Below are 18,137 nucleotides of genomic sequence, written 5' to 3'. Positions count from 1 at the left end.
CAGCTAGCCCAAGCCGCCCTACAATCAGCCCTGGGTGTCCCCCACTATCCCCGGATGCCCCCCAGCTAGTGACAGGCACCCCGCACCTGGCCCTGGGTGTTTCCCACTAATCCAGAATGGCCCCCAGCCAATTTTCAACAGCCTACAGTTGGCACTGAATGTCCCCCAGCTAGTCCTGAGTGTCTCTGTCTCCCACTAGCCATGGATGCCCCCCAGGTACTTCCCGGGGTCTCCCACTTGCGCTGGATAGCTCCCAGCTAATCCCAGGCAGCTCCCAGCTAGCCCTGGGTGCCCTTCTCTAGCCCCGGTGCTCCCCATGTCTCTCTAGGTGTCCCCCACCAGCCTTGGGTGCACGCAGGTAGCTCCAGGTGCCCCCCACTAGCCCTGGGTGCCCGACTATCCCAGACCCGCTCCCCAGTTACTGCCGGTTGCCCCAAGCAGCCCCACGGCCCCTTAGGCCACGCCCATTGTCTCAAGCCACGCCCGTTGCGCCTCAGGCCACGCCCACACCCAGCGCCTTGGCCCCGGCCCCGTCGCTGAGCCCCGCCCCTCGGCGCAAGTCTCGCGACATTTGCAGGGGAGGGCGGTGCGAGATGTGCGGCGGCTGTGTGGGCACCGAGTACCCCGAGCGGGTGAGGGCGGGCAAGGGCGGCACCGACACCGGCACCAGTCCTGGTCCCGGTCCTGGTCCCGGTCCTAGCCTGTGCTCTCGCCCTAGGGCACTACCTGCCTGGAGGGCGGATCTTTCCTCCTGAACTTCGTGGGGTGCGCGCAGTGCGGCCGCCGGGACTTCGTGCTGGTCAGCAACCGGGCCGAGGGCCTGCAGGACGGGGAGGAGATCGTCACCTATGACCGTGCGGTGGGGGGCACCGGGGGGGGGGGGGTGAGAGCCCGGGGGGCCTTGAGGGGGTGGGGGAGCTTTTGGGGTTCTTGAGGGAGGCTTGGGGTCCCTGAGGGGACCTTTGGGGTTTGGGACTCTTGAGGGCGATATTTGGGGGATCCCTAAGCCATTCCTGGGGCTTAGGGTTCGCTGAAGGTTGGGGGTCTTGAGGGCTGTGAGAGGTCGGGGGTCTGGGGGTGTTGAGTATTGGGGGAGAGCGTGGGTCTTGAAGGATGCTGAAGGCTCTGGGGGAGCTTTGGAGTCTGGAGCTTGGGCGATCTTGAGGGTTAGAGAGGGCTGGAGGGGACCCTTGGGATCTGGGGGTCTTGAAGGATGGGGGGCACAGGTGGAGGCCTTGAAGGTTGAGGCCTGGGGGCAGAATTTGGATTCTGGGGGGTCTTGAGGGCTGGGAAGGACTTCTGGGGTGTGGGGGCTCTTGAGGGCTGGGGCGTGATGCGGTGGGGGACTCAGAGGTCAAAGGAGGGAGAGGCCTAAGGGAGGATTAGTTTGAGTAGGGAAAATTTGGGGCCCCAATATTTAGGGGGGGTCCCTGAGGGTGGGAATGGCAGATGCCCGGGGAAGGGGTCTCAGGTCTTAGAGGGAGTATCAGGGAGCTGCTTATGGGCATTAATGGGGGGTGAGTTGCTGTGGGGGGAATTTTGGGGGCTTGATGCTGTAAGGACTGGGACATCCATGCCCTGGGAACGAGGACAAGCATGGAGGATTGGGGCTTGTCCCAAGAGATTGGGACTGGGGGGGATACCCCAGGGACAGTGTCCATGTCCTCTCACCCCACTGTCCCCTGCCCCACAGACCTGTGCAAGAACTGCCACCACCTGATCGCACGCCATGAGTACACCTTCAGCGTGGTGGATGACTACCAGGTTTGTCTCTTGTCCTCCAAAAGCCCTTCCCAACTCTATCTCTGGAATTCCAGACTCACCCTTCCACGGGCTGATTCCCACCTTCCCTGGGACAGAGCCTTGAAGGATTCAGAGCCCCATCCCTGTGTTCAGGGCTACCTGGAGACTCCCCAGCACTAGTCTGTGCCTTGTGGAGGAAGCCCAGCTCACCTGGCATGGGAATGTGGGTGATGGGAGGGGGCTGTGACCCCCATTCCTCATTCCTGGCACATCTCCTATGCAGCAAAGGGCTGGAAAAAGGGCTCAGGGGAGCCGGTGGGGCTGGAAACGAGATCCCCTGGCTCTGATTGCAATCGGGGATCGGGTACCAGACCTGGCTCGAGTTTCCCTGTGGGGGAGCAGGGCTGTGGCAGCCCCCCTTTTTCCAGCCCCTCCTTTTCCTTCCCCCAGGAATACACCATGCTGTGCCTGCTCTGTGGCCGTGCTGAGGATTCCATCAGCGTCCTGCCTGATGACCCTCGCCAGATGACCCCACTGTTCTGATCCCCATGTGTATCCCAGGATGAGCTTCCAGGAGCTTTGGGAGATCCCTGGATCCCTGGCACTGTATTTCTGGGGACCACACAGTCCCTGACATGATTTGCCCTTCCAAACTTCCAGCCTGGATGCAGCAAACACCCAACACCGGATGCTCCCATGTTTCTGGAGCCTTTTGGCTCTGACCCTGACTGCAAGGATGGGATGCAGTGCCACAGTCCAAGCTCCTGTAGACTGAAGACATAAAAGGGTCCCCAAAACAGGATTCAAAGGGATTCCCACCCCATCCCACCTCAGGAGCCCTCGTATGTGGGGTAATAAATGTGATGTGTGACAGCTTGGTGGCACAGGCAGGAGTATTTTGGGAGTGGGCTTCACCCCCTGTAGTTGGTGAAGGGTGCTGGGGGCTGATGCAAGAGACTTTTTCCATACCAGGAGCCTGTGGAATTCTTCCTTGGCCCTTCCCAGCACTCTCCAGTGCTCTCCTAAACCCTGCAGAGAAAGGACTTGGATAATTTTCCCTTCCCACAGAGTTGGTGTGGGGTCACTTCGCCCTGCCCTGGGGTTTGGAACCTGGCCCTGCCCTGCTGGGAATTCCCTATTCCTGCGGGCAGGAAGGAGCTGGGTGTGGGAAATCACTGCCCTGGGGTGGATGAAATGTTCCTCTTGGCATGCAGCCCCAGCAACACCCATGGGGAACTGGGTGCAGCCTGCCTGGCACCCACCTATCCCTGAGCCTCCATTTCCTGGAACTGGCCTTTCAGGGCTGTGCCCTCCTTCGTGTTCCCGCCAAGAGCCCCTAAAAACCACATGTTCCCAAAAACCTCACGGATCCATTTACACTCCCAAAAACCACGTGGATCCAGGCACGCTCCCTGCGGCTCGTTTATTGCCACCAGCCCACGCCGCCCCGGCGGCTCCAACCCTCTGCCCCCATCAAGCCCCCTCCCCGTGGAGGTTTCAGAGGGGGCTGTCATTCTGCGGAGAGCTGGGGCCATCCCGAGGTGACACCAGAGCCAGGATCACACCAGAGCCAGGATCACACTGGAGCTAGGATTACTTGGCCAGCTTGAGGAGACGCTGGATGTCGGGCTCCAGTTGGGCCGTGGGCATACGGGGGCTGTAGCGCCGGAACGGTTCCCCCTCAGGCCCCACCAGGAACTTCTCAAAATTCCAGGAGATATCGGAGCGGTGCACAGGGCTCCAGACGACAAAGCGGGGCTCGGCCATCAGGTGTGCAGGCTCGTCGACCGGTGCGGGCAGGTGAGCCTTGAGGTAGGCGAACACGGGATGGGTGTCTCTCCCGTTCACCTGGCACTTCTGGAACAGGGTGAAGTTGGGCTCGAAGCCGCCCCCCGGCCGCACGTGCTTCAGGGTGTTGAGGATCTCCTCGTTGGTGCCGTTCTCCTGTGGCGGGGAAGGAGAAATCCAGAGCCCTGTGTTTCCCAGCTTCTTACCCCCTGCCTCGTGGCCCATAGGACTTACCTGGTATCCAAACTGGTTACAGGGGAAGCCCAGCACGACCAGCCGCCGGGGGTAGCGGGCTTGGAGCTGGTTGAGCTGGGTGTAATCCCTCACCGTGGTGCCTCAGAGCGAAGCCACGTTCTCGATCAGGACCACGCGGCCCCGGAAAACGCCAAAATCCACTTTTTCCCCCTGCAAGGAGGTGGCGCTCAGGTCATAGAAGGACTTGGCGATGGGGACGGTCATGGCTGCAGGCGTGCGGCTGCTTGTGCCCCGTGCCCTGCGCCGCCTCTTAAGGGCTTCCCGGTGCTCACGTCATGGTCCAAAGGTCTCCAGGCCCCGCCACGGCTCAGGAGAAACCTGAGCCGCCCGTCCCACCCGTGGAAGGAGGAAGGTGGCACGGGGCCAAGGCGATGCTCTACCTGCCTCAATAATTCATGGCACGGCGCGCTGCGGCTGCTCATCCTGCTGCCTGTGGGATGTGGGATGCTCCCAGCCTGGCACGGCATGTTCCCGAGGGTTGGGAATGACGGTGAGAGTTGGGGAATAACGGGAGCCAGGGAATAACAGGAATCTGGGAGCTGGGGCTCTGTGGGGCAGAGGAGGAGGGGGCAAGTGTCCCAGTACTCCTCCTTGCCTCGTGCTGCCATGGCATCACCTTTGGGGCCTCCTGTGCTGCCCATCCCAGTGCCCACCAGTCCTAGGGCCCACTGGTCCCAGTACCAGCTCCACCCTTGGTGCTATCTGCTGTGGTGCCTACCATTGTCCTGTGGTGCCCATCCCAGTGCCTGGCAGCATCCTGGTGTCCACATAGATCCCAGTAGGTTCCACTATCTTAGTGCCCACCATCATCCCAGTAAACACCCACCCCAGCCCACCACCATCCCCGCTGCTGGCTCATCCCAGTGCCGCCACCAAGTTTTCCCACCCTGTTCCCTCAGGTGGGGCTGAGCTGGTAGCCTGGCAGGCCGTGGTGGTGGCCATGGGCATCATGCCCCATGTCCCTGTGCCCAGCCTGGAAAGGGGACACCATGCTTGCAGCCCCAGATCACCCTCAATTATTGATCACCGCTCGAGTGTCCATGCCCAGGCTGTGCCTGCTGCCATGGCTTCATGCCCACAGCCCCCCTGGAGCACACAGACCACCAACCCCTCCAGCATCACCTTTATTCTGCAAACCACTATGTAAAACCGGGGGTCCCACGGGCACAGGGTGGCACAGGGTGGGCACACAGTGCCTGGACAGCCCCCACCCTACCCGCGAGCCGAGGAGGGCACAGGTGCCAGGATGGGGGGCCCCCTTGCCACATTCCCTGTTCCTGGGGGTGTCCCGTGTCGCTCCCCACTCTGTGGGGGCTGCCTCAATCCTGCCCCTACCGTGCCCCCTGACACAGCTTGGGGAGGAGGGGTCGGGGGGTCTCAGCCTTCAACACCAGCAGGTTTTGGGGGTGTCCTCGCTCCCCAGGGGCTGCTGCTCGTCCTCCTCCAGCCGGGCCAGGGTGGGGGCGCGGGGCAGCCCCCGCAGCTCGTCCAGCTCCTTGCGGTGCGCCTGCAGCACCAGCTCCGTCAGCCGTGTGAAGGACTGTGGGAGAGGGGTGGGGTGAACCTGGGGGACCCCTCCAGTACCCCCTGACCTCTCCAGGCTCCCAGACCAGCCCCAGCCCCCTCAGAACCCCCCAGTCCCTTCATACCTCCTTGATGTTGAGGTTGCTGCAGGCACTGGTCTCGTAGAAATCCATCCCGTATTCCCTGGCCAGCTGCAGCACCAGGGGTTTGGCAGGGAGGGGGGTAGCATGATTTGGGGGGAGGGGGGATTCAATACCCCTGCCCCTCCTCTCTGGAATGTGAACAGCCGGGCACGGACAGACAGGAGAGCTCTGGGGGGGCTGGCATAGGGGCACACCTGGGTTGGGTGGTGGGTGCTGGATGCTTTGGGGTTCAGAGGTCACTGGAAGGGATACTGGGAGGAATTGGGGGTTGTTGGACACCCTGGGGTAGCACTGGGCAGTAAGGGGGTTTCCTGGATGCTCTGGAGCTGCAGGGGGAGGTCAGTGGTCCCTGGGTTCAAACTGCAGGAGCATGAGGGGTCACTGCACACAGGTAGGGATGTTTGGCGGGGGTCCCTGGGTATGGGTAGGGCTGCAGGAAGGCTGTTGGGGTCCATGTGGAATGCAGGGGGGGCTTGTGGAGGGTCTGGCCATGCTGGGATTGTAGGGAGGTGCACTGGATACTTTGGGGGTCCCAAGAGGGACACTAAGGAGGTCACTTGTGCTTCAGGGGTACAGGAGACCATGCTGGAGGTGCAGGGAGAGCTTAGGGGTCTCTCAACATTTTGCAAGTGGGGAAGAAGGAGCCTTGGGGGTGCACAACCACTGCAGAGATGGAGGGGAAGAGGGTTCCCAGACACTGGGGGAGCTGGTTTTGGGGTGCCTGGGTACAGACTGCAAGAGGATGGGGGGTCCCTGGTCATGCTGGGAGGGACTGGGGAGGCTTGGGGGTCCCAGATAGAGGTAGGGCTGCAGGAGGGCTGTTGGGGTCCCGAGTGCAGGGGGGGCTCAGGGAGAGGCTGGCCATGCTGGGGGTGCAGGAGGGGTCCTGCCCCCTGGGGGGGGGCACACAGCAGCCCCCGCTCACCTGCAGCCCTTGCTCTTTGGGCACTTGCCTCTTGTGCTCCTCGTCCGCCTTGTTCCCGATAAGGATTTTCTGGACGCCCTCGGGTGCATACTGGGCGGGGGAACCGTGTAAGGACCCCCCAACACACGGCTGGGGAACCCCCAGACCTCCCCTCGTGAACCCCCACCTCATCCACGTCGCTGGCCCACTTCACGATGTGCTGGTAGGAGCGCTCGCTGCTGATGTCGTACACCAGGAAAATGCCCTACAGGGGGTGGGGAGCGGCTGTTGACACCCTAAAACTGTGCCTCAGTTTCTCCTCTCCTGTGTACCAGGACGGGGAGCCCCCATACCTGAGCCCGCCGGTAGTACTGCTTGGTGATGGTCTGGTACCGCTCCTGGCCGGCTGTGTCCCTGCCCAGGGACAGCGGGTCAGTGCCACCATCATGGCATGAGTTTGGCAGGGCTCAGCCCTTACCTTGGGTGGGGGGAGCAGGACTCAGACCCCCCAAAATGTCTTCCCTCTTGCCCCCGGGATCCAGTGCTGCCACTCACCAGATCTGTATCCGCACCTTGATCCCATCCACCTCGATGGTCTTCATCTTGAAGTCGACACCTGGGATTGGAATGGGGTGTGGTGTCCTGGTGTTTCCCTTTCCAGGAGATGCTGTCACTGGGGGCCCTGTGGTTCCCTCACCCCTCCTGACCCACCCCACGCCCCACCCAGTGCCTGGCCTTGCAGGAGGCCCCGGTGCCAGGTGCTGATCCCAGTGCTCCCAGTTCCCTGGTGCTGAGACTGTCCAGTTCTCCCAGTTCCCCAGTGCTTCTCGGTGCTGTGGCTGCCCAATGCTCTCAGTTCCCGGCTGCATGCTGCTCCCGGTTCCCCTGTGCCAGAGGCGCCTGGTCCTCCCCGTCCTCCCATATCCAGGATTTCCTGGCTCCCTGATGCTCCCGGTTCCCTGGAGCCGCGGCACTCCAGAGCCCCCGGTTTCCCAGTTTCCCTATGCTGCAGCTTCCCGGTGGTCCCGGCTTGTGGATGCCCACAGTTTTACTGTTTCTCGATGCCCATTGCTTCCCGTTCCCCGGTGCGGTGACTCCCGATGCTCCCGGTTCCCCGGTGCCCACAGTTTTCCCTCTCCCCGGTGCCCGGTTTTCCCCCTCTCCGGTTACCTGTTTCCCCATGTTCCTAGTGTTGCAGCTCTCCAGTGCCCACGGTTAACCCTTTCCCCGTGCCCCCGTTTTTTTCCGTGCCCACCACTCCCCGGTGCCCCGGTTCCCAAGACTCCCTGGTGCCCTGGTTTCCCGTTTCCCCGATCCTGTGGTTTCCCAGCAGTTCCTCGGCAGTCCCGGTTCCCCGATGCCCACGGTTTTCCTGTTCCCTGGGTTCCCGTTTCTCGGTTGCTGCGCCTCCCGGTTCTCCAGTTTCCACGGTTTTCCCGCTCTCCGGTTGCCCATTTTCCCGTTTCCCCGGTGCTGCAGCTCCCCAGTACTCACGGTTTCCTGGTGCCCACGGCTCCCCAGTTCCCCGGTTTCCCTTTTCCCCGGTAATGCGGCTCCCAGTGCTCCCGTTTACCCGGTGCTGCGCCTCCCCATTGCTCCCGATTCCTTGATGCTCCCGGTTTCACGTTTCCCCGGTCCCGCGGCTCCCCGTTTCCCCGGTGCTCCCGGTTCTCTGGCTTCCCGTTTCCACGGTGCTGCGGCTCCCAGTCTTCCCGGTTGCCCGGTTCCCCGATGTTCCCGTTTCCCCGGTGCTGCGCCTCCCCACTGCTCCCGCTTCCCCGATGCTCCCGGTTCCCCGTTTCCCCGCTCCCGCCGCCGCGGCCGCCGTGCGCTGCCGGTGCCGGTACCGATGGTGGAGATGTGGGCGGGGTGGAACTGGTTGTCGGTGAACCGGCAGAGCAGGCAGGTTTTGCCCACGCCCGAGTCCCCGAGCAGCAGCAACCGGAACAGCACGTCGTACTGCTTGGCCATGGCGGGCCCGGGCCGCCGCCGCCGCACCGGGGCCGCTCCGGGGCCGCGAGCTGCGCCGCCGCCGCGCCGGGCCGGGCTGGCACCGGGGGATGCACCGGGGCGGGGCGGGGCGGGGGCGGCGGCGGCGGGAGGGGGCACCGGGAGGGGAAACGAGGGGGGCGACACCGGGGATGGACCGGAGGATGCACCGGGGAGCGGGGAGGGAACACCGGGGATGCACCGGGAGATGCTGTGGGGAATTGGGCGGCGACGCGGGGGATGGACTGGGAGGAGAGCTGGGGAGAACGGGGGGATGGAGCCAGGAATGCACCGTAGGATTTGTTGTGGATGCTCTGGAAAACCGGAGGTGGGGGACAGGGGATGTACCAGGGGGAGCAGCGGGGACTCTGGGGGATCTGGGAGCGCCAGGGATGTACCCAGGATTGCTCTGGGGGCATCGGGAACGGGACAAAGGGGTGCAGCAGGGGACACTGCGGTGACACAGAGCTGCACCAGAGGGACTGCTGACACTTAGGAAGGATGGATGGCACCCAGCAGGACCTGGACAAGGGTGGGTTGTCCAGGTTGTCCTGTCCAGAGACAAGGTTCCTGTGGGAACTTGTGAGGGTAAACAAGGCCAAGGACAGGGTTGGCACATGGGTCAGGACAATTCCCGAGATAAGTGCAGGATGCAGGTGATGGGATGGAGAGCAGCCCAGATGAGAGGAATCTGGGGGGATGAGAGGCTGGATACGACCTGACAAGGTGTGCTGGCAGCCCTGGAAAGCCACCCATGTCCTGGGCAGTGTCACTGGCAGCATGGACAACAGGTGAGGAGGCATTGTCCTCCTCGGTCCCACTCAGGTGAAACCAACATGGAGCACAGTGTCCAGCCCTGGGGTCCTTGTCACGGGAAGGACAGGGAGGTGCTGGAGCATGTCCAGAGGAGGCCACAGAAATCCTCCAAGGGCTAAGTAGGGTGAGAGAGCTGGGATTGCTTGGCATGGAAAAGAGAAGGCTCCAGCGAGAGTTAGAGCCCTTGCCAGTTCCTCTGGGGGCTCCAAGAGAGGTGGAGAGGGACTTGGGATGAGGCCATGCAGTGACAGGACAAGGGGGAATGTCTCCAGAGTGGAAAATGGGAGGTGTAGATTGGATATTAGGAAGAAATTCTCTACAGTGAGGGTGCTGAGGCACTGGAGTGGATTTCCCAGAGCAGCTGTGGCTGCCCAGTCTCTGGAAGCGTCCAAGGCCAGGCTGGACAAGGCTTGGAGCAACCTGGTCTAGTGGAAGATCTCCCTGTCCACAGCACAGGGTGGACCTGGATGGGTTTTAAGGTTGTTATCAACCCAACCCGAGGGTTCCATGATGATGCAATAAATGACGTCACATCACGATAACGCAGCGGCCCCTGGAGTGGCTCCTCTGCGCACGCGCGCCGGGGCTGGGCGTGCCCAAGAAAGAAGGGGCGTGGTCATGCGGGGAGAGGGCGTGGCCGTGTGTAGTGGGCGTGGCCAGAAGCGCGGCCGCACGTCCCCTCTCGGCCGCCGTCGCCCGCTGCCCCCGCGGCCGCAGCATGGCGGGAGCGGCCCCCGGCATCGGCGGGCGGCGGCGGCTGCGGGACGATGGGCTGCAGACCTGCACCTCCGTCGAGCAGGTGCCGGGGGGCTGCGCTGTGGGGCATGGGGTGCCGGGGCCGTGGGCTGCCAGGTGGGGCAGGGCTTTGGGCTGCCATGGAATGGGATTTGGAGTGCCGGGCTGCCGTGGGGCTGGGCTTTGGGGTGCCGTGGAGGTCGGGTTTAGGGTGCCGGGCTGCCGTGGGACTGGGCTTTGGGGTGCCGTGGAGGTCGGGTTTAGGGTGCCGGACTGTGCTGGGGCTAGGCTTTGGGGTGCCATGGAATGGGGTTTGGGGTGCCGGGCTGTGCTGGGGCTGGGCTGGGACGGGACTCAGGGGTGCCATGGGATTGAATGATCCCGATCCCAGTATCCCTACGCAACTATTTTTCCCACTCCCCCTGTGTCACCCAGCAGTGAGCAGTGTTTTGGGGGGCCCGGCGGTACTGCCGCCCGCCAGCCACAGCAGCTTCCACAGTACACGTCCCCCAGAACCACCTGGGGGAGGATGAGGAGTTCTGGGACAGCCAGACTCTCCCCTCTGTCCCTCTATCCTGACCCAGCCCCTGGCAGCTCCCCTGGGTGCTGGGACGGGGTAAAAAGTGACTCAAGGTTTCCCAATCCATGGGGTTCTTCTTGCTCAATTGTGCCCTGGCAGGACGCAGTGCCATGAATGCAGGTCCCCGTGTGGCCCCTCCTCACTCCTGCGGCTGATCCTGGGGTATTTCCTTGAGGATTACCGTGGCTTAGAGTGTCCAAGTCCCCAGTTATCCCAGCGTGCGCGGGAGGAGAGTGTTTTCTATGACAGTGCTGAGCTAAACTCAAGCTGGATTTGTAAAGCAGCATGGGATGGTGCTGGATTCTGGCATAACTTGGGGCACAAAGCTCCTGGGAATTCCTACTTTGGTTTTACTGGGTGAGATGGGGCTGTGAATCAGATAAACCCCTGGGATGGGGTAGGAGTTGTGGGGCTCAGTGGGGATCATGTTTGGGACATGCAAAACCTCTTCCCAGAGCTCACTATAGTCTTTATTCCCATTTTTCCTGACAAGTCCAAGGTGGAGGACATCGTGCAGGAGGTCTATGATGCCTACAAGACAAACCATCACTCCTCACAGTGAGTACCAAAACTCCCAATAACCATAAATAACTCCCATCCCAAAAGACCCACTGACCCCAGTGGGTGCTGCAGGAGGATTCTGCCCCTCCTGCCACTGTCCCCCTGCTTTTTCAGGCCACCCTGCCTGCTCATCCTCTCCTCTCTGTATTCCAGGTACGTCCTGCAGCGGGAGAAGCACTTCCATTACCTGAAGAGAGGTCTCCGGCAGCTCACTGAAGCCTATGAGGTACCGGGAATGCCGGCTGTGCCACCTGGAGCCACTGCCTGGGGTGCTCCCCTCGCCCTGGGGCTGTCACCAGGGCTGTTTGTTGCCGGGGGTTTGCCAGCCCCAGGGTGGACACAGCATTCCCTGTGTGCCCACACTTATCCCAGCGATGCTCTGGGGGCTCTCCTGGCTGTCTCCTCACTCCTGCCTGCTCCTGCCATGTCCGATGCTATTCCCTCACTGTCCCCTCTGTCCCTGCAGTGTCTGGATGCCAGCCGCCCCTGGCTCTGCTACTGGATCCTGCACAGCCTGGAGCTGCTGGATGAGCCCATTCCCGATTCGGTGGCCTCTGAGTGAGTGGGGAGTGCTGGGGGGACCCCACCATGGCCGCTGTCGCTGCTGGCCACCCGCGTGACTCCGGAGGTGCCACCTCCCGCTGTCCCCAGAGCAAAGGAGTGCTTTGTCTCCCTGCCACCGTCAATGCCGCCCATTCTTCCGGCGGCTTCCTCGTGACGATGGAGACGGGAGGGGGACACCCCCGGCTTTGACCTCGGGGGGATTCACGAGGCCGGGAGGGGATGTGTTGCCCCAGCGGGGTGGCACAGGTGGCGCTGAGCCCCTTCCCCACCTTCCCGCAGTGTCTGCCAATTCCTGAGGCGCTGCCAGAGCCCCCAGGGTGGATTTGGGGGGGGTCCCGGCCAGCACCCCCACCTCGCCCCCACCTACGCCGCCGTCAACGCGCTCTGCATCATCGGCACCGAGGAGGCCTTCGGCGTCATCGACAGGTCCGGGGCCGGGAGGAGCTGGGTGGGAGCTGGGCTGTGTGTCCCCCCTCTCACAGCCGCTGGCTCCTGCAGGAAGAAGCTCTTGGAATACCTGTACTCGCTGAAGCAGCCGGATGGCTCCTTCCTCATGCACGTGGGTGGAGAGGTGGATGTCAGGTGGGTGAGGGCTGCATGGGGAAGCTGGTTTGGAGGGAGAGCTGGGCAATTTGGGAAGCCAGTGCTGGAAGCAGGTGCTGTGGTGGGGAGCTGGTGCCATTCTGGGGATTCAGTGCTGGGAGCTGGTGATGTTTGGGAGTCAGTATGATTTTGGGGAGCTGGTGCTATGGTGGGGAGCCACTGCTTATTTGGGGTACAGTTCTGGGCAGTCAGTGCTACTTTTGGGGAGCAAATGCTTGGAGCTAATGCCATTCTGAGGAGTCAGTGCCATGGCAGGGTGCAGTTTTGTGGACCTAGTTGAGTTTTGTGGAGCTGGTGGTGTTTTGGGGTGCGGCTGTTGTCACACTGGAGAACCAGTTCTGTTTGGGGGACCTGGTACCGTGGTGGAGAGCCAGTGCCATGGGGAGGTGTAGTTTTGGGGAGCCAATGCTGTTTTGGAGTGTTGGTGCCATGGCAGGGGACCAGTGACACAAACTACTGCAGGGCGCCATCACAGGGAGCCAGTGCTGGATCAGGGACTTTGTGCCGTTTTGGGGAGCCAGTGCAACTTTAGGGAGCTGTTGCCACTTTGGTGTTCCAGTGCTACATCCCTGAGCACCCATCTCCTGAATCTCTGGGCACCCTTTTCCCACAGGAGTGCCTACTGCGCCGCCTCAGTGGCCTCGCTGACCAACATCCTGACACCTGCACTCTTCGCTGGGACGGCCGAGTGGATTGCCAGGTGAGATCTGGGGACAGGTGGGGGACAGGAGATGACATTCCTGGTGTCCCTGCCGCCCTGACCCTGCTCCCACAGGTGCCAGAACTGGGAGGGTGGGATCGGCGGCGTGCCGGGCATGGAGGCGCACGGCGGCTACACTTTCTGCGGTGTGGCCGCGCTGGTCATCCTCAAGCAGGAACATCTGCTGAACCTCCGGAGCCTGCTGGTGAGTGACCCCTCTTGGGATGCTGGGGCTCTCATCCTGCTGGGGAGCTTTGGTCCCACACTGGTTCCCATCGGCCTGCAGCGCTGGGTGACCGGGCGGCAGATGCGCTTCGAGGGCGGATTCCAGGGCCGCTGCAACAAGCTGGTGGATGGGTGCTACTCCTTTTGGCAAGCCGGGCTCCTGCCCCTGCTCCATCGGGCACTCCATGCCAGGGGTGAGTTGCCACAGGCTTCCTCTGTCCCCAGAATGGCATCTGGAGGGATTTGACACCTTCTGTGGTGTTCCTCCTCTGGGTTTCTCTTCCAGGCGATCCAGCGCTGAGCATGGCACACTGGATGTTCGACCAGCTGGCACTGCAGGAATACATTCTCCTGTGCTGCCAGTGCCCAGCTGGTGGGCTGCTGGATAAGCCAGGAAAGTGAGTGTCGGGGGAAACACAGGGCTGCCTGGCACCAGGGATGCCCAGATGCCCCCTCAGCATTCCAGCATCTCTTTGCATGCAGATCCCGGGATTTCTACCACACCTGCTACTGCCTGAGTGGGTTGGCCATTGCACAGCACTTTGGAAGTGGAGATCTCCACAATGAGGTGGTCCTGGGTATCCCTGAGAATTGCCTGGTAAGTGCTGGGTATTGCTGGGGAGGGCAGGGAAGAGCTTCCAGCGCGCCACAGCACTGAGAAAGGCAGATCCAATGGCAGTGAAGAGTTGGGCTTCAGCCTAGAGAAGAGGAGGCTTCAGGGAGAGCTTAGAGATGCTTGAAGGGCTAAGGAGCAAGGGAGCTGGAGTCAGGCTTTGGACAAGGGCTTGGAGTGATAGGACAAGGGGGAATGGCTCCAAACTGGAAAAGGGGAATTTTAGATGGGAAATGCTTCCCTGTGAGGGTGCTGAGGCCTTGGCACAGGCTGCCCAGAGAAGCTGTGGCTGCCCCATTTCTCTAAGTGTCCAAGGCCAGGTTGAACCAGGCTTGGAACAACCTGGGATGGTAGAGATTCCCCGTGCACAGTGGGCTGGACTAGGTGATCCTTAAGGTGCCTTCCCACCCAAATCATTCCAGGACTCCGTGATTAACATCCTCCATCCCTCTCTCTCCCACAGCAGGCCACGCACCCTGTCTACAACATTGCCCCGGAGAAGGTGGCGAGGGCGGTGATGCACTTCCTGCAGTATCCCGTGCCCAGCCTGGATCCGGCACCCGCTGCCCAGTAGGGGGGTCCTGCTGCTGGCTCGGGGTGCGGAGCCCGGGAGCGAGCGGCACAGCCCAGCCCATCCCATCCCATCCCATCCCCACGGCAGCCTGGCCAGGCAGAGCACGGTGCTCAGGGTGCTAGCAATACCAAAATCCAGCCTGCTCCAGGCCGGGTGTCCTGCTGCCATCCTGGCCAGAGCCCAGGTGGGACACGGGCTCTGGTAGAGCTTTTTGGCATCAATAAACCAGAAGTCACACCCGCCGTGTGCTGGTGGCCCCGGGGATGCGGGGCAGGAGGTGATGCCACGTCTGGATCTGGTGGCACCAACTTCCCCCATTCCAAGAACACACGGTAACCACGGGGGAGGATAAAATAAGTGGAATTTTGCCTTTTTTTGTTTATTATTTATAGTCTTATAGTAAAGGGAAGCCTTAACTTGCAAGACAACTCTGGGCAGTATGTACAACATACCTTAGATCCATGGAATGGCATCAAAATGGGGGGAAAAGGGGCACCTACGGGGCGGGGACGGGCCACTGGAGTTTGGAAAATGCCACGGAGGTTGGGAAGGGTCAAGGGAGGGAAGGAGGAGGAGGAGGGGGGGAAGGAGCCCCCAAGCCTGGCTCTGTGCTCCGCCGACTCGGGCAGGTGGAGTAGCACACGGAGAAAATAAATAGGGAGATCCCCCCCCCAGTGCTTGCTCCTTTTTGGGGGGGGCTGCCTGGCTCCTCCCCATTCTGGACTGCACTGGTCCCCGGGTATAAATAGAAATGCTCCTATAAAACCAGGAGGGAAGGGGAGGGGGGTCGCTAGCGGAGGGGAGTTGGCGGGGGAGTCTCCCTGACCCCCCCAAGTCTTTCTGCTCGGCCTGGCCGGCTCCCCCCGGGGCCGGCGCGGTGGGAGCAGGGAAGGGGCCGGGGAGGGCTGGGAAGCTGCAGTCCAAGAGCTTCTAGGAGCGGAGGGAGCGAGTCCTGCCGCGGGCCGGAGGGCGGCGGAGGGGCCTAACTGGCCTCCATGCGCAGCTTCTTCCTGTTCTGCGGCTCCTCGGGCTCCGAGTCGGAGCTGGAGTCGGAGCCACCGTCGAAGGCGGAGATGGCACTGCCCTTGGGGTTGGTGTAGAGGCTGTTGTCTGCGGGATAGCTGGCCTGGAGCTGGGCGCTGGCTCGGGCCTTCTCCAGCGCACGCACTGTGAGGGACAGCACTGTGTCACCCCGGGCCTGGCCCTGCCTGCAGCCCAGCTCCCGACATGCCCCAGCTCCCACCGGATCCCAAACTCTTCTGGACCCCAGATCCTGCCAGACCCCAGCTCCCACTGAATTCTGCACCCTACCAAACTCTGGTCCTGCCAGACCTCAGCTCCCACCAGATCCCAACTCCCAGTGGATCTCAGCTTCCACCAGATCTTGAATTCTGATGGATCATATCTCTTACCAGACCCCAGCTCCCACTGGATCTTAGATCCCAAATTCTCCTGGCTCCCAAGGCCTGCCAGGCCCCAGCTCCTGGATCTCAGACCCTGCCAGCCCCCATCTCCAGCCAGATCTCAGCTACCACCTTGCTGCTCCAGCAGCGCATTCTGCCGCTTGAGGTCGTCGATGTCCTGCTGGTGTGTGTGGTTTTTCCGGCGCATGTACTGGATGTACTCTGTGGCTTTGTCCAGGATTTGGGCCCGGGATGCCTGTTGCAATAGTGGGAAAAGCCAGAGGCAAGATAAAGACCTAGTCCAGGGGGGAAAACTGGAATTTTACCTGCCTCATCCCACCCTGGCTCTGGTCCTCACTGGGGACTCCTATGGCACAAGAGAGCCTAGGGATTGTCCCAAATCGAGGAGCCTAGACCACAGGTGGGTGCTGTCCCTGCCCCCAGCACGCTCCATAAACTCACCTTCTCTCCTTGGAGCGAGGGCACGGAGTCCCGCAGGCTGTGGAAGCTGTCCTTGATGTGGTCCCTGCGCTTGCGCTCCAGCGCATTGTGATGAGCCCGTTTGTCGGCCTGGGATGGGGGGCACAGGGGTGGCACCGGGAGGAGGCCACCACGTGCACCCCCAAAATTCCCTCTGGGAATCGCTGTGGGAGCTCAGCTGAGCCTCCAGGGCGGCTCCGTGGCTGTGACGCCTCCGGCTGGGCCGCGAGGGCGTGGGAAGGAGGCGGCTCCCGGTGCTTTCGGTTTCCCCAGCTTCCTGCTGCCGGGGCAGCTCCGGCCCCGGGGCGGGGGGTACAGCACTTTCCCCCTGGAACACCGTCACCTCCTCCCCAGGTCACCTCCTCCCCTGCCCCCCAACCAACCAGGCACAACTCCCCCATGCCCTCTGTCCACCCCTGGTGTTGTTCCCCCTGTGCCCCCCAAACGTAGCCCCACCCCCCAAATGACTCGGGCCCACACGTAACGCCCCCCGAACACCCCCCTTCCCCCAGAAACCTCCCACTCCCCCTCCCCTAAAGAGCCCCGGATCCTCTTCCACATAACCTCAAGCCTCACTGGTGTCCCCCCCCCCATAGGACCCCCAGCCCCCCAGGACACCCCCAAACCCAGCTGCCCCCCCAAAAGACATGACTCCGTAGATCCCCTTCTGTGTCACAGCCCCCAAGCCAAATAAGACCACCCAGCCCAGAGGTGTCACCTCCCCAAGCCCAACCCTCCTCCCCAAAAGCCCCCCAGCCCTACTGGTGTCCCCCCATTCCAAGAATCCCATCGCCACAGGACACCCCCCCAAGCCCAGGTTTCTCCCTCAAGGCCCCCATCCCCACAGATCCCTCTCCATGTCACAGCCCCCCCCCCAGAAGACCCCAGCCCCAAAGGTGTGTTCCCCAACCCCACTGGTGTCCCCGTCAGCAGCCCCAATCCCACTGATGTCCCCCCAACACCCCGATCCCCACAGGACACGCCCAACACCCCCATCTCCCGCAGGATCCCCGTTCCCCCCGTCCCCTTCCATGTCACCCCCTCCCCAAATCCCGCCCCCCTCACACCCCCGCCCACGTGCTCCCGATCCCGGGGGCGCCGCGGGGCGGCCCCCAGCGACCTACCGCGGACTGAAACCTCGGCTGCTCCTCCTGAGGAGCCCCGACCCGGGCGAGGAGGAAGAGGAAGAAGATGGTGGGGGGGGGGGCGCCGCCATATGAAGGAAGAACACACACAAACCAAACATTACCACATTCTCAGAGCTCCTGAGGTAGGGAAGAGCCACGGGTGGTTATCCCAGGGATTGTCTCGGGGTTGGGGGCCCAACTCACGTCGCTCTCCACCTCGATGTCATCGTTGTCGCTCATCGCTCCCGCCCGGGTGAAGCCGCGGGCCGGGCCGCGCCGCCACAACAACAGCCCGCACCGCGCATGCGCGGAAGTCGGGGGGGCAATGATGGCGCCGGGCGACGCGAACGGTTGCGGGAGTTGTGGTTTGAGTGGGGAGATGGAGGCGTCTTCCACGTGGCGGGGACTACAACTCCCGGCGTGCATCGCGCGGGGCAGCGCGGGGCACACCGGGAGCTGTAGTCTCCGCTTCGGGTAGGGGACGCTAAGGGTGCGCGGCCGGAGGATGGAGGCGGTGAGGGCTAAGGGCACGGAGGGAGGGGGTTTATTGAAGGAAAATGGGGATGGGATAGGTTGGGAAGGCCTGGGGGGCTGCAGACTGAGCTAGAAGGGCTCCGGAACAACCTAGGGGGGCTGCAGGGTCTGCCTGGGGCGTGTGTGGGTTTGGTCTGAAGGGCTGTGGGCCAGTTTGGGAGGGGGTCGATCTGCCTGGGGGCTCCAGGGTAGCCCTGCGGGGTCTGGAAGCTAATGGGCTAATACGGGAGGGCTGGGGGTCTGCCTGGGGTCTGCAGGACATTGTGGGGGGCTGCA

General features: G+C 62.5%; 5 protein-coding genes across 9 annotated transcripts; 2 read left to right on the top strand and 3 right to left on the bottom strand.

Moving 5' to 3' along the window:
• Positions 1–559: 559 nt before the first annotated feature.
• On the top strand, positions 560–2,616 carry CHURC1 (churchill domain containing 1). Its single transcript, XM_059475321.1, has 4 exons — positions 560–632; positions 719–854; positions 1,694–1,764; positions 2,194–2,616. The coding sequence occupies exons 1-4, from the start codon at positions 594–596 to the stop codon at positions 2,284–2,286; spliced, it is 339 nt and encodes a 112-aa protein (XP_059331304.1). The 5' UTR covers positions 560–593; the 3' UTR covers positions 2,287–2,616.
• Positions 2,617–2,972: 356 nt separating this feature from the next.
• On the bottom strand, positions 2,973–4,045 carry GPX2 (glutathione peroxidase 2). The gene is made up of 2 exons (XM_059475320.1): positions 3,766–4,045; positions 2,973–3,687 (listed from the first exon to the last, which is right to left on the bottom strand). Exons 1-2 carry the CDS (start codon positions 3,988–3,990, stop codon positions 3,337–3,339), a joined length of 576 nt encoding a protein of 191 aa, XP_059331303.1. The 5' UTR covers positions 3,991–4,045; the 3' UTR covers positions 2,973–3,336.
• A 3-nt stretch (positions 4,046–4,048) lies between these two features.
• FNTB (farnesyltransferase, CAAX box, beta) lies at positions 4,049–14,554 on the top strand. Of its 2 annotated transcripts, none has more exons than XM_059475313.1 (12): positions 4,049–4,276; positions 10,971–11,035; positions 11,192–11,264; positions 11,505–11,596; positions 11,882–12,028; positions 12,101–12,184; positions 12,819–12,905; positions 12,981–13,110; positions 13,192–13,324; positions 13,417–13,528; positions 13,614–13,728; positions 14,207–14,554. In XM_059475313.1, exons 1-12 carry the CDS (start codon positions 4,271–4,273, stop codon positions 14,315–14,317), a joined length of 1,155 nt encoding a protein of 384 aa, XP_059331296.1. In that variant the 5' UTR covers positions 4,049–4,270; the 3' UTR covers positions 14,318–14,554. The 2 variants fall into 2 exon arrangements, with proteins under 2 accessions (XP_059331296.1, XP_059331295.1); XM_059475312.1 differs by lacking the exon at positions 4,049–4,276 and adding an exon at positions 9,781–9,961.
• Positions 4,271–8,409, bottom strand: RAB15 (RAB15, member RAS oncogene family). 3 transcript variants are annotated; one of them, XM_059475317.1, is made up of 8 exons: positions 8,205–8,409; positions 6,913–6,973; positions 6,711–6,771; positions 6,545–6,622; positions 6,379–6,468; positions 5,436–5,501; positions 5,122–5,326; positions 4,271–4,333 (listed from the first exon to the last, which is right to left on the bottom strand). In XM_059475317.1, exons 1-7 carry the CDS (start codon positions 8,326–8,328, stop codon positions 5,171–5,173), a joined length of 636 nt encoding a protein of 211 aa, XP_059331300.1. In that variant the 5' UTR covers positions 8,329–8,409; the 3' UTR covers positions 4,271–4,333; positions 5,122–5,170. The 3 variants fall into 3 exon arrangements, with proteins under 3 accessions (XP_059331300.1, XP_059331299.1, XP_059331301.1); XM_059475316.1 differs by lacking the exon at positions 4,271–4,333 and having other exon boundaries at positions 4,896–5,326; XM_059475318.1 differs by lacking the exons at positions 4,271–4,333; positions 8,205–8,409 and adding an exon at positions 7,931–8,053 and having other exon boundaries at positions 4,896–5,326.
• Positions 14,555–14,675: 121 nt separating the features above from the next.
• MAX (MYC associated factor X) lies at positions 14,676–17,902 on the bottom strand. 2 transcript variants are annotated; one of them, XM_059475315.1, is made up of 5 exons: positions 17,532–17,902; positions 17,325–17,351; positions 16,183–16,290; positions 15,853–15,976; positions 14,676–15,484 (listed from the first exon to the last, which is right to left on the bottom strand). In XM_059475315.1, exons 1-5 carry the CDS (start codon positions 17,751–17,753, stop codon positions 15,300–15,302), a joined length of 666 nt encoding a protein of 221 aa, XP_059331298.1. In that variant the 5' UTR covers positions 17,754–17,902; the 3' UTR covers positions 14,676–15,299. The 2 variants fall into 2 exon arrangements, with proteins under 2 accessions (XP_059331298.1, XP_059331297.1); XM_059475314.1 differs by having other exon boundaries at positions 15,853–15,983; positions 16,184–16,290.
• Between the last annotated feature and the right edge of the window lie 235 nt (positions 17,903–18,137).

Source organism: Ammospiza nelsoni, chromosome 6 (genome assembly GCF_027579445.1).
Source record: "Ammospiza nelsoni isolate bAmmNel1 chromosome 6, bAmmNel1.pri, whole genome shotgun sequence".
Classification (NCBI taxonomy): Eukaryota; Metazoa; Chordata; class Aves; order Passeriformes; family Passerellidae; genus Ammospiza; species Ammospiza nelsoni.
The sequence above is the reverse complement of the archived record's forward strand: the minus strand, read 5'-3'. Positions and strand labels throughout refer to the sequence as shown.

What these genes read in the sequence shown, in the direction of transcription:
- RAB15 (XM_059475317.1), bottom strand. Translation starts at nt 8,328, where the DNA reads ATGGCCAAGCAGTACGACGTGCTGTTCCGGTTGCTGCTGCTCGGGGAC. An exon ending in AGTACTACCGGCGGGCTCAG is followed by an intron (nt 6,623 to 6,710) that starts GTATGGGGGCTC and finishes CACCCCCTGTAG; the next exon opens with GGCATTTTCCTGGTGTACGA. An exon ending in GGGCCAGCGACGTGGATGAG is followed by an intron (nt 6,469 to 6,544) that starts GTGGGGGTTCAC and finishes TCCCCCGCCCAG; the next exon opens with TATGCACCCGAGGGCGTCCA.
- MAX (XM_059475314.1), bottom strand. Translation starts at nt 17,753, where the DNA reads ATGCACGCCGGGAGTTGTAGTCCCCGCCACGTGGAAGACGCCTCCATC. An exon ending in ACATCGAGGTGGAGAGCGAC is followed by an intron (nt 17,352 to 17,531) that starts GTGAGTTGGGCC and finishes GGGGCTCCTCAG; the next exon opens with GAGGAGCAGCCGAGGTTTCA. An exon ending in CCCTCGCTCCAAGGAGAGAA is followed by an intron (nt 15,984 to 16,183) that starts GGTGAGTTTATG and finishes TTTCCCACTATT; the next exon opens with GCAACAGGCATCCCGGGCCC.
- CHURC1 (XM_059475321.1), top strand. Translation starts at nt 594, where the DNA reads ATGTGCGGCGGCTGTGTGGGCACCGAGTACCCCGAGCGG. An exon ending in GCACCGAGTACCCCGAGCGG is followed by an intron (nt 633 to 718) that starts GTGAGGGCGGGC and finishes CTCTCGCCCTAG; the next exon opens with GGCACTACCTGCCTGGAGGG. An exon ending in GCGTGGTGGATGACTACCAG is followed by an intron (nt 1,765 to 2,193) that starts GTTTGTCTCTTG and finishes TCCTTCCCCCAG; the next exon opens with GAATACACCATGCTGTGCCT.
- FNTB (XM_059475312.1), top strand. Translation starts at nt 9,881, where the DNA reads ATGGCGGGAGCGGCCCCCGGCATCGGCGGGCGGCGGCGGCTGCGGGAC. An exon ending in ACAAACCATCACTCCTCACA is followed by an intron (nt 11,036 to 11,191) that starts GTGAGTACCAAA and finishes TCTGTATTCCAG; the next exon opens with GTACGTCCTGCAGCGGGAGA. An exon ending in GTATCCCTGAGAATTGCCTG is followed by an intron (nt 13,729 to 14,206) that starts GTAAGTGCTGGG and finishes TCTCTCCCACAG; the next exon opens with CAGGCCACGCACCCTGTCTA.